This window comes from Apiospora aurea (assembly GCF_038362705.1).
Source record: "Apiospora aurea strain CBS 24483 chromosome Unknown utg000002l_segment0_segment0, whole genome shotgun sequence".
NCBI lineage: Eukaryota > Fungi > Ascomycota > Sordariomycetes > Amphisphaeriales > Apiosporaceae > Apiospora > Apiospora aurea.
In genome coordinates, this window is record NW_027117389.1 from 3,042,342 (window position 1) to 3,054,964 (window position 12,623).

Here is a 12,623-nt window from a genome sequence, read left to right on the forward strand (position 1 = left end):
GTACTTGAGTTGCAATAGTAGCCTCCTCCCTAGCATGCAATCTCCAGAAGAAAAAGAAAGAGAAAAAAAAAAACGCTATCCACTCAGTCTGGGTCGGGCCGAGTGGATGACCTGCTGCCAGCCCACTTTGCGCCGTTCCCTGTCGGGCCCGTCAGCGCACTTCAAAAGCGCCAGGCGTCTGGAGGGTGGCAATCGAGGCGGGGCAAGGGTTGCGGAAGTTTCGCCTGTAAGCGCAACCAGATCCGTGGGTCGCCACAAACTAGCGATTCGATGGGCATCGCACGCTAGGGTAGCCCACTCGCATCGTGGGCAATCATGATGGATGATGTCGGATGGCGGACGGAGGACCTGTACTTGTACATGCAGAATACCATAAGGGAATATTGCAAGGGAGGAGATTGACAGCTGTAGTAGCCATGCGGCTTCTCCCATTAGAGCAGGCGCTTCAAGGATGCTAGCTTTAGCAGCTGAACCCTGCTTACCTGATTTTAAGTAACCCAGCTGCTTCGGCGGCTTCCGCAACGGGTGCTGGGGCGTCAGGTTCAGAAGCAAACCGAGTGTGGCCACTGCTTTCCTCTGCCAGCACCTAAATGACCAGACACCACCCGAGATTGCGGATCGACTCGAGTCGAAGAACTCTGCCAACTCTGAGGCATAACCGCACCCGGCCAGAGCGATGCGTTGTCGCCGGTGGCACGGATAGTCGTACTGGTAGTTGGGAAGGAGCTGAAAGTTTCAGTGTGACAAGACACCAAAGAAACTAACCACTCTTTTTCCCAGCTCGTTAGACGCCAAGAACCGCGCTTGCACTAGACCCTGCTGAGGCTGCATCTGGACTCATGTATCGTCAACCACATGGCACTGACGACCACTGGCACACAATATCCATTGAACCTGATAGGATATAGATGCAGCTGAAGATACTGGCGCGCCTTCTTTCTTGATCACACCCATCTGTCATCTGGTCACACTGGGCGTCCAAGCGTGGGGGTGGCACCTATACTTGACAGACCGAAGGGAGGAAGGCACCCATTCTTACCAGACTTCCAAGACAATGGAACTCGTCGAATCTTGGGTCTAGGATGGACCCCCCTCCCCTTTCCTCGCAGATGTCCCGTACCTTCATCAGTAGATGGAGTTACTGCTTATACAAGGCGAAGATTCCGGTCCAGGGCTGAATCGGTCCCCCACAGCTTGAATGATCGTTAGGCTACTGCCTACTCCGTACTTGTGGAATATGTTCGAAGGGCGTACATTAGGCATTGGGCAGGACTTAGCTTGCTTTTAAATGGAATACCATCATGGTTCAACGTTGACATACCTATGGGAGGACGCACATGGCGCAAGACTCCTTCCAAGGACAGCAGCGTATCAGGCCTCGGCGGCTGCGAGGAAAGGGAGCGCGCGGTTTAATCGACTGGACCAAAAGACGCGTATCTAGCAGAAGGGCTATACTCCATCCACACAAGCCATTCTACGAGCCCGCCCGTAGAAGCACGTACTGCCGGCATTTCCCCAACGCTACACTTTTGGACCAACTGCAACCGCAGGTAGTTTGGAGATGTTTTTCTTTAGTAACGGTTGCTGCTGGTTCGGAGGGGTGAAACCATGGGAGATGCAAATGCTGTGCCTGGTGTACAATCCATGAAATTGAGCCACAAAAGACGTTGCTATCATCCCACCTTTCTCCTATGTTATGCTTCTATTCTTGGAGGCACCATGTTGTCCTCAATAGACGATGTTACCACAAATGCAGTCCCACGAAAGCATTTTACTCTCTGCCGTTTGCATGGTAAATGAGGTGAGTGGTATACCGTTTTGCTGAACAATGACCCCTTTCAGCTGCTCATGACACATCCAAGCAGATGCCGGTGGAACAACCGATACCCGAGCCCAGGCGTGATACAAGATGCAGAATGAGGGAGTATACAGGTTGTCGGATGTCGAAGCCATAGTGATCCCGGCCGAGCACCGGAGGCGGTCACTCGGGTTGGTAGTAAAAATAGCACCTTGTGCTACGGCATCTCCCTGCATGTGCGTATGAAGGGTCGGATCGGATCGGATCGGATCGGATCGGATCACACCTGAAATTATATTACTCCCCTCAATACATAGATATCGACAGGTACATACATGCAGCATGCAGAAGTGGAGAGGATCGATGAAAGTCGATCGGAGGTTTTTCAAAGTGTTTGTCTTATTATCTTCCCCAGGCACGCTAGGCCAATTGCCGATCAGATGCCCCTTTCAACCCACCAACCCCTGATATTATCTCGTCTTAAATTACCCCCAGACGGCCTGCAATAACTTGCTATTGACGAACACTTTGCTTCTTTTCTTACCCCATGCCAGTCGGCCGTGGCTCCGTTGGTTACATGCACACAGCTTGCGAACCAACTGCCGCGACTCGAGCCACGCACTCCCCGCTTGTGTGGTGGTAGTGTAGTCACTGCATGCACGCTATGCATGTGACTATGCAATAGACTTATAGCGCCATTTGACTCCATGCGGACGCCTGTTGCGGAAGTCTGACTTGACTCGAAGCTAGTGGTCGGAATGCGGGAATCCGAAGATTGAACAGGGTTGATAAGTTGTGAATCTTGCAGTAGAGGCTCAATACGATCGTGTTGTAGTAGCCACCAGGTGCCCGCAACATGGGAGCCGCCCAGCGAATGGGTAGTGTCTCAGAGGGGGAATAACCACCGGCAGTTCACTCCGAGATGACTCAAAGATCTCCCCCTTCCCACGGTAACAATTGACCCGGAGAGATTACGAGAGACAGCGAGGTGATCAGTGAGACAAATCTTCGAGTATATCACTGTTGCTATACCCTCCTCATAGCATTCGCCGAAGAACACAACAGACATGAATCTGCAACATCTGGAATGAGGGCCAACTTCGTTCTGGTGGCTCTGAGCCTCTCGGTATCGTGTACACTAGGTGTACAGAACGTCGTGCGAACGAACTGTGGCGTTTACAATGGACGAAACAGCGCCAAAGACGGAACCACCAGATGGTTGGGAATGCGATATGCAGCACCACCCGTGGGGGACTTGAGATTCGAGGCGCCGCAGGACCCGCAATGTGTCGATGGGATACAAGAAGCCTTCCGGGTGAGTGAATAAACAGCATCACAAAAAGCCATCGAATGTCGGGTTGACTAACACTGGGCCCAGCACCGGAAATACTGTCTCGCAACCGGGGCTTCACCCAAGGATACCCAAACGTCGGAGGATTGCCTGTTTCTCGACGTATACGCGCCAACCAACGCCAGCACGTCCTCCCGGCTGCCCGTATTCTTCTTCATCCAGGGCGGTGGCTTCAATGCAAACGCAAATCCCAACCTGGAGGGTCGGAGGCTCATCCAAGCGAGCAACCACTCGATCGTGGTCGTGACGTTCAACTATCGCGTCGGCCCGTATGGCTTTATTACTGATGGCGACGAGATTTCTCCGAACAACGGCCTGCTGGACCAGAGAAAGGCACTGCAATGGGTGCAGACCAACATTGCGAAGTTCGGCGGAGACCCAGGACACGTCGTCCTCGGCGGGGCCTCGGCCGGAGCCGCGAGCATCAGTTTGCAGCTCGCAGCCTATGGGGGTCAGGACTACGGCCTGTTCCATGGCGCAGCGGCGGAATCCATCTCGTTCGCAACCGTATTGACGGTCGAGCAGTCGCAGTACCAGTACGACAACTTCACCCATCGTTTGGGATGCGCGCATGGCCAGAACTCGAACTTCACGTCTTCTTTGGCCTGTCTGCGATCGAAGACAGTCGCGCAATTGCAGGCAAAAAACCACAATATACCGTACCCAGGCGCGAGCGGTCCGCCGCTCTACATGTGGAATCCGGTCGTGGACGGCGACCTGCTGCGCGACGTGACGTACAACTTGTACGCGCAGGGGGATTTCGTGAAAGTGCCGATGTTGATCGGTGACGACACGAACGGGGGCACGGTGTTTACGCCGCGGAACACTTCCACGCTCCGGCAGAGCGACGAATTTCTTCACAATCAGTTTCCGTACCTCCAAACTGACCAGCTCAGCACCATCAACAAGCTCTACCCCAACTCAAACGCCTCGTGCCCTGCTGCAGGCTGCTATTGGCGGCAAGTCAGCGACGCATACGGTGACATGCGCTACATGTGTCCTGGGTTATACATATCGTCGGAGCTCGAGCACCGCGGCGTACGAGGCACGTGGAATTACCGGTACGACGTGCGGGACCCAGCGCAAGTGCAAGAGGGTCTTGGGGTGCCACACGTGGTGGAGGTGAGTGCCATTTTCGGGCCCCAGAACGGGACGGGGGGAGCGCCGGCGAGCTACCTGCCCGGAGGTATCAACGCGCATATCGTCCCTGTCATCCAGGGGTATTGGACCAGTTTCATCCGATCGCTGGACCCAAACAAGTATAGGTACCCCGGATCGGCGCGATGGGATCCTTGGACAGAGAGTGGGCGGCAGCGATTGCTGTTCCAGACGGAAGGGGTGACAGCCATGGAAACGGTGGACTACAATACGCAGGCCCGTTGTCAATATTTCAACGCGATAGGGCCATCCATACTGCAGTAGTCAGCTACAAAAATGCAGATGGATTCTGAATAATACAATGCGACGACGATCAACACATGACCACCTTAAAAGCCATCGGTTTGGTCCTTCGCAAGGACTCTAGTCCCCGCCACTGTAATGAAGCGACAGTGCAAGGCGTGCAGAAAGGTGTTTGCCATCTCAGTTTTGTAAACCAGAGCACGCTACCAGAGTGACTTGTGACAAGCAGTTTGCATTTTTCAGGGACGCCTCGCGGTCATCTTCTGAACTGCTTCAATTTGAGCTGCTGCGCAGAGCATTCAATCAGGTCGGCCAAGCGGCGCTCGCGAGTCTCGGCACGCTTAGCAGACATTACCCAGTTGAACACGGATCGTTGGTAGCCCGGCGCGGCACGATTCAGGTATTCGGACGCGGCTGCATCGGCAGCTAGCTTTGCAGCCGAGTCCTCGTCAAGAGCCAATGGTTCGCGCTCAAAACTCATCTGGGCGGTGTTGTCGTCAGTACGAAGCGCAAATGCCGCTTTTCCCGGTTCGCGCATTCGGCCAGCTGCTTCAAGGACGGCGACTTTTTCTACATTGACCCGGCTCCAGTGACTTTTCTTTCCTCTGGGAGTGAAGCGCTTGCCGTGACGTTCGCTATCCAGACTCTTGCCACGGCCATCAATCCAGCCCCAACAGAGGGCTTCATCAACAGACTCTGACCACGTCAAGCGTGCCTTGCCCGAATGCTTCTTATAGAACCCGACGAAAACTTCGATTGCTGTGTCATGATTGTGCGAAAGCCAGTCTTCGAAGGCCGATGGAGACTCAAAGAACATGGGATCTTCAAAGCTGGATGCCTTGGGCTGTACCGTTGATGACAGGCCTTTCCCACGGCGCAAGCTTGCTGCAACTCTACTACGGGCCATGATGGATCTTTCTATCAAGTCAAGTGAGCGTGAACATCAAATAATCAGGTGGTGTAGAGATACGTCAACAGTAATGTCCATTTCCAGGGTTCCAATTGACAAAGGGATGAGATAAGCAGATGGAGGTAAAGAAACAAGGAGAACCCACTCTGCCACTCTGCATCCACCTATTTAACTCACAGTAGCGCCACAATTCTTTTCGGCTGGCGCTAATGGCTTGGGTATATAAGGCCTGATGACACAAATTCTTTCGCCTTCGGGCATTTGGTCTATTGAAACGATACAGAGAAGATGTAAGTTTAAAAGGTCCCACGTTCAAATCCGACTTGTGACACTTTACTAACAACCACACAGTAGCATGGCCCCTGCACTAAGGATGACACGCTCAATCAAAGAATAGCTACCAATTTTTTTTGCATTTATTTTTTGCTTCTATTATCTTCCCTCATCCAACAAACATCCATTAATATTGTCGTTGCCTACCTGATTGCCACTAAAGAATATTCTGGTCGCCTTTCATTGACAGATAGATGCATTCCGATGGACGGCTTGATTAATACTAGGCCTATTTTGGTGCGCATTTAAACATACAAATCAAATGTCTGGCCCTCTCATTTTTGATCATTGAAGCCCAATCTGCTCTTGAACAATGCACATGAGCACCCGTGTCCCAACTCCCACCCATTTCTAATCTATTAGATATCAATCGAGCTTGCAATAATCGTGAAACATTGATTGTTTGCGGCCTGCAACTAAAAACTTACTTGCTCATGGCAATGGTAAATATTTCGGCCCCCGAAGGCGAACATCTTACAGCGCTGACCACGTACAATAGATGAGAGCCTGGCCGCTGGCTCAGAGCCACGAGCACAATCCACTGGTGTATAGCAGCGCCATGGGAAACCACAAACACGTGCAGCAATACATGGGCTATATCAAGAGCTATCATCAGAATGGCGACAGTCCTGGTTCCTCAGAACCCACTTCCCGTCACGGAGATCTACAGCCCAGTGACCAGGCCAGCCATGAGTCCGGGATGTTCCAATTCCACGGATGTTGTTGGATATATCGACACATTTTTCACCAACAGGGTCGACAAATAAAGTACATACTTGCGCGAAATGCCAACAGATAACGATATTGCGCCAACAGTAATTGATACTTCTACATCCAACATACAGCCGCATACGTCTGCCCCATTTGGCAGGCTTTAAATCAGGGTATATAGCCCATCCACAACTTTGTTTGTCTGCCTGTTTCACTTGTATGACCAAACCCGCCATCTTGTAATTATACAGACATCTACCTTGCTGGAGTTAGTCCTTGTCTCCTATTTTAGAATGTAAAGTCACTCACCCACTACAGCAGATCTGTAATACTTTAAAGGCTGCCAAGGAGTCCACCAAGCCCGCCGAGCCCACCCACCAAGCCCGCTTTCTCGCCTTCCTTATCGTTCGAACCGGAGCGGCCTGCGCTTTGAGGGTTCAGGCTGGGAGGGTAGAGCCCGAGGAAATGGCGGAGGCGGGGGCGGCGATAGGACTGCCTGTCTGCTTATCGCCCTCACTGAGGGCTGAGCCCAGCGCGGGCCCGACTGTCTTGCCGGCTTGGTCCAATGCCGAGTCGATGGGCGAGGCCGGTGAGAGAGAGAGAGAGAGAGGGCGGTGGCGATGACAGCGAGCGAGCACTTCATGGTGTCTGGATGCTTGGATGACTGAGTGAGTGTGACTGGGAATGCGAGTCTTGAGCCGATGAGGGTTGAAAGCAATGAACGAGAGAATAGTTGTCGGCAATTGGGTTGGTTACATTATTCCTCGACTCAGCAAAGGCGCCTTGCCGTTATATATACAGAGGCGTGTGTATCGTTCAATGAGCGGTGCCGTTCGTGTCCGTCAAGGGATGCATGGCGATCATCATAAGCAGGACATGGGAATCTCGCTTTCCAAGTTGTGTAAGACTGATTTGTCGCTTGCATCAACCCATTCACAGCGAACCGTTAAGGGCATTGCGAGGATATCGGATCTCTCGACGTTCCCAACTCGACCCGTATCTTGGCTTTTGCGTAGTTGAGCGACGCGCAACTCTCCGGATTGACCAAACCATCTCCCTTTCGCAATTTTTGGTCCTCCTCAAGCCAATGTCTTTAGTAGTCTTCTTTCCTTCGCTCATCACATTTTCCCCCTTGAAAGTGTAGTCTGTCTGAGTGCGAACTCCGCCGAGAAGGTCATTCGCGTCGGTCGGTTTGCTCATGAACACGGGACCCCCTTGGAGTTCAATTTTAGCGTCGGCTTTGGTGGTTTCGGCCCGTCCTTGGCCATGCGTATCGTATCATATCAAAACCAGACATCCTACTTCTTCCGCCCGCTGGTAACCCACCAGAGGGTCCAGCTTGATAACAACAGCAGCAAGGCCGGGGCCGTAGCGAGAAGCGCCATCCAGAACGCCAAACTGCGGCCTTGAGGCGGCCAGGCAATCGACGACGATTGGTCCTCTCTCGTATCATGTCGATGTGACGTTGTCGACGCCGTAGTTATTCCCTCTGACTTAGAAGTATCCGGCAGCGGTGCACCGGAACATGAGACTGCCGCGACAAGAAGAATAATGAGGGCCCGACAAAGGCAACCTCTTGATATTGTCCTGACCATGTTGGATTCCGCGTGGAATAGAACTGAAATATAAACCATAAAAAGGTAAAAATACGAGCCGAATGTGTGCGTGCGTAGTCAAGTAAGTCGATAATGCAATGGGAGGATGCTATTACCGCGAGACTGGAGTTATGTGTCCAAGCATATACTGGCCGGCAACAGCTTTTCGAAAGTGATGAGCGACAGACAACAATGACTTTATTGACAAGAGACGGCCCAAACCATTCAACTCCTTCATACTGTCTTTCAGGTCAACACACCGAACGAACGCCTGAGCGCACTTTCCTTTGTTGTTGGCTAGCCCACAACAAAGAACGATCAACCATCTCCACCGCATCTACCGGCCGACCAAGTGGGCACTCAACGTTGTTGTCCAGAAAGCTTTGATCAAAGACGAAGCCGCACTTCACGATAGCGCATTCACGAACAATTTAGAGAAGAGATAAAACACTCTGTTGCATGAGCCAATGCATGTTGTGTAAAATTCGTGGCCGAATTTCTATATGCATTAGCAGGCGCGTCTGTCGCTAGGCGGCCTTGAGCAACTTGATGGCTAGGCCACGACAACACGAGTGTGTAAGTGATTAATCGACGGCCGCAATCTTCAGTACTGAAATCTGAAGCCCAACCGCTTATTTCCTTCTTTTTCGCGTGCCTCCTGGTCAGCTTGGTACGCGGCTCTCTCCTCCGAAGACATGGCGCTCCAGACTTTCTCCTTCTTCTTATTGAGATAGACAAGGTACTGTCTCTGGGCGAGGAATGTCACCAGCGACAACGCGCAGATGGAGAACAAGACTTTATTTCCCGTCTTGTAGTAAGGCTTATCGTAGCTCCTGTATATCTGGCTGCCAATCAAGGAGCCGATTTGCACAATGACGTTCTAAATAGGAGGCAACATCTTAGCATTTGTCTCAGTGGTGTTTTGGAAAGACGATATCGAGCTTACATATGTTGCGGCTGTGATGGCGCGCTTCTTCACGTCAAAGGTATTCTCGGATAGCCAGGACGAAACGATGGGGTGGAAGTATGGATAGCCCGACACCAGAGTGATCAACGTGAAGCGCTCCCAGTCCCTGCCGCCGTCGGGGATCGTGAGGAGGGCGGTGAAGAGGGGGACTGGCCAGAACTCTCCGAATAAACAGTGAAGGGCACGCTCGTTGAAGTACTCGCTGCTGTATGCGAGCGCCAGCATCGTGATGATCTGGATGCCGGCCGAAGGGGCGGTCAACATGTTCGAGGCGAAGGTCGAGAAGCCGAAGTTCTTAAGAGTCAAGGTGAGGTATGCTTGGACGGGCGTTGCCGGGATGTACGCGATGAGCCCGAGGAAGTACAGGCCCCAGACCGACTTGTCAGACCAAGCATCCTTGATGTCCTGGAATGTGGCAGGCTCTCGGAGAGCTGTAAGACCCTTGGCGGGATCATCGCGCAGAATACGCTGTGAACATTAGTATATAAGCGGTTGGCTATATTAGAAATAGCACACTCACGTTGATCATGATGACTTCCTCTCGCTCGCTATACCAAGGCCGTGGGAAGAGGATAGACTTGGTAGCTGTCGGTGAGCTTGGGAGGAAGAGAAGCGACACGGCACCAATCAGCACGGTCAGGAGGCCCTCGAGTAGGAATAGCCAGAACCATCCTGGGCGCCCTGCCACCCCTCGCATCTCGAGAATACCGGCAGAGAGCAGCGCAGAGATCACCCCTATCCCACTGTGTTAGTGGCCTATCATGGAACCAGACGGGAACCGTGTGAACAGTACTTACGAGCAACATTCAGAGTGGACCAAAAGGCAGCAAGGCGAACAGAGAGCTCCCGACTCGTGTAGAAGTACGTTGCCATCAAGATGGCACCCGGGATGAAGCCACCTTCACACATGCCGATGAAGGCACGCGTGACATAAAAGGATGCCTTGTTGGTGATGAAGGCTTGCGACCAAGAGACGGTCCCCCAGAGAATCATCATCGTGGGAAGAACATATTTGAACCCATACCCTGTTTATATTAGCCCGGGCTCTCAATTGGCATGGCCGAACTTACGTTTTGTGAGGAACTGGACTGGGAACTCGGCAGCCATGAAGCAGACCAACTGGATTGTGGTACCCTAGTAGACGTGAGTACACTTGCAAGATTGGGATACCAGCACAAGACCGACATTGTTGTAATCATCACTCGTGAGTTTCAAGTCAGCCAGGAACGTATCCGCCAACGCGTTTGACAGATTGCCACGATCGAGTTGAAGACCGAAGAACTGGACAAGCGTCAGCACAGATCGTACGAGGTATAGGCGGGGTCGGGGGCCTGACCATGACACAGAGCCACGAGAGGAGCATGAGGTCGGTTTTTCGCAGAACCTTTTGTTCCTCCTCGGGTGTCCAAGTCACAAACGGATCCCATTGGTGGTTGCCTTCGTAACTCTGATGGGGCTGGATGGCATGATGAAGGTTTTCCCGACCCGCTTCAACATGTGGTTTGGATGGAATCGACTCGGCGTCGACCTTTGGCCGGCTCTCGATATCGTCGCTTCCCATGATGCTTGGGGGAGGAGGGAATGTGACGGTTCGTTACACGATATCCGAGTCAAGGCGCTTGATTAATACGGCAATACGAACGCCTCCGAGACAGCAATCGAACACCGAGGTTCGTCAACCCCAGGGAAGCTTCCAAGTTATACACCATTTTCCGCGGGGGTCTAGGCCTCATGTGGGTTGCGTGCCGCGGCAGGAGGAAGAACGCGTTGGATGTTGGATATAGGCAGGGGGTGGCCATGACGTTCACCCAAGGAATCACACATTCAGCTCCGAGAGGCAAGGACTAACGACTTGTCCCACTGGCGAATAGAGACCTGTCAAGTCTCTTGGACATACAGACCATGTCTTACTGCTCTTTGCGCAAATGATATGGCATCCCGAATAGGATATTGCCATGGCTCGCTAGCGTAATTGGGTATAAAGCGATGGGTCTACCCCGAGATTGCGGGGTACCGTCCGCGGAGAAATCCTCGGAGGCATGGACTATGCCGGAAGCAGTGATCACGACATCATGGAGCACGATATCGTTCGATGCAGCTCAGGCGCAAAGAGTTAAATAGGGGAGCATGGCTCCTTGCTTGCTCTCGCCAAACATAGAGAAGTAGACGAGTAACTAGCCCAAAGCGGAACGCCTCGTTGAAACTTGAGCCCGTCCCGTGTTGCAAGATCAGGGATACGATTTCATCATCTGAACCCATACCAAAGAAGCACCGTTATCAACACCCAGCCATGCCTTCCATCAGCACCGACCCCGTCGATTACAACATCTTCGGAGGCCACCCTGTAAGCATTTGGCCGGCAACCACTCCGAGCGCAAGGCTAATGAAAATTGCAAGGGGTCTCGAACCCGTATGCAAAATCCGCTTGTCTACTCGGGGACTCTGGATGAGTTTGAGCAAAACGATCTCACACCTGTGATTGGCCGAGAGTTCTATGGCCTGCAGATTCGTGATCTGCTAAGATGGGACGACCAGCACATGAAAGACCTCGCCGCAACCAGTAAGCCGGCCTACCAGGTTTCGCAGAGCCTCAAGCTAATACCACAAAGTTTCTCAGCGGGGCGTCATCTTCCTAAGAAACCAAGATGTGAATCCAATTGAGATGAAGGATTTCATCGTTCGTCTGTCGACTCTGGCTGGATGCCCTGAATCGTCTGGTCTCCATGTTCACCCTCTGACTGAGGAGGGTAGCGAGCTAGGAGACCAGATCAGTGTCATCTCCAGCGAGAAGCAGAAGAAGGGCGGCGGTTTGACACACCAGCTCAGTGATGTGAGTCGTTTCGCCAGCGCCGGCTGGCATTCGGACATTACGTTTGAAAAGGTGCCCTCAGACTATGCTATGCTCAAAATACACACTCTTCCGAAGACTGGAGGTGACACGGTTAGTAGATCCACCAACAAGTATAGACTTTCATCACATAGTTGACCTTTACTTACTAGATGTGGGCTTCCGGCTATGAAATCTACGACCGTCTTTCCGCTCCCATGAAGAAATTCCTCGAAGGCCTCACAGCAACGCACGACGCGACCTTCTTCAACGATGAAGCCGAACGACTCGGTAACCCCCTTCGAAAGGGAGTCCGCGGTTCGCCATTGAACCAGGGTGGAGAGTTGCGCACTCAGCACCCGGTGGTCCGTACAAACCCAGTAACTGGCTGGAAGTCAGTATACGTCAACAAAGGCTTCACCAAGAGGATCAACGGCGTCTCCAAGGACGAGTCCGACATACTGCTCAATTACCTATTCAACCTCGTGACGCAAAACCACGATGCCCAGGTGAGGTTCAAATGGAATCAAAACGACTGCGCCATATGGGATAACAGATCAACCTTCCATTGCGCAACCTATGACTATGACGCAGCAAGAGCTGGTGACCGTGTTTGCTCATTGGGCGAAGCCCCGTATCTGGATCTTGGCAGCAAGAGCCGCAGAGAAGCCTTGGCCGCCTGAAAGACCTGACCAGATTACAGAGTCGTGACTTCTCATAGTTGGATATA

The 12,623-nt window shown here is 52.4% G+C and overlaps 4 protein-coding genes across 4 annotated transcripts; 2 read left to right on the forward strand and 2 right to left on the reverse strand.

The window, feature by feature from the left end:
* Nucleotides 1–2,885: 2,885 nt before the first annotated feature.
* Nucleotides 2,886–4,571, forward strand: PG986_003323 (cholinesterase; the record flags this gene model as incomplete). Its single annotated transcript, XM_066839545.1, has 2 exons — nucleotides 2,886–3,113; nucleotides 3,177–4,571. The coding sequence occupies 2 exons, from the start codon at nucleotides 2,886–2,888 to the stop codon at nucleotides 4,569–4,571; spliced, it is 1,623 nt and encodes a 540-aa protein (XP_066704609.1).
* Nucleotides 4,572–4,806: 235 nt separating this feature from the next.
* PG986_003324 (uncharacterized protein) lies at nucleotides 4,807–5,457 on the reverse strand (the record flags this gene model as incomplete). The annotated part of the gene is made up of 1 exon (XM_066839546.1): nucleotides 4,807–5,457. One exon carries the CDS (start codon nucleotides 5,455–5,457, stop codon nucleotides 4,807–4,809), a length of 651 nt encoding a protein of 216 aa, XP_066704610.1.
* A 3,246-nt stretch (nucleotides 5,458–8,703) lies between these two features.
* Nucleotides 8,704–10,627, reverse strand: PG986_003325 (uncharacterized protein; the record flags this gene model as incomplete). The annotated part of the gene is made up of 7 exons (XM_066839547.1): nucleotides 8,704–8,979; nucleotides 9,046–9,534; nucleotides 9,587–9,801; nucleotides 9,864–10,091; nucleotides 10,137–10,200; nucleotides 10,252–10,347; nucleotides 10,403–10,627. 7 exons carry the CDS (start codon nucleotides 10,625–10,627, stop codon nucleotides 8,704–8,706), a joined length of 1,593 nt encoding a protein of 530 aa, XP_066704611.1.
* Nucleotides 10,628–11,356: 729 nt separating this feature from the next.
* On the forward strand, nucleotides 11,357–12,576 carry PG986_003326 (uncharacterized protein; the record flags this gene model as incomplete). The annotated part of the gene is made up of 4 exons (XM_066839548.1): nucleotides 11,357–11,410; nucleotides 11,464–11,626; nucleotides 11,676–12,007; nucleotides 12,067–12,576. 4 exons carry the CDS (start codon nucleotides 11,357–11,359, stop codon nucleotides 12,574–12,576), a joined length of 1,059 nt encoding a protein of 352 aa, XP_066704612.1.
* Between the last annotated feature and the right edge of the window lie 47 nt (nucleotides 12,577–12,623).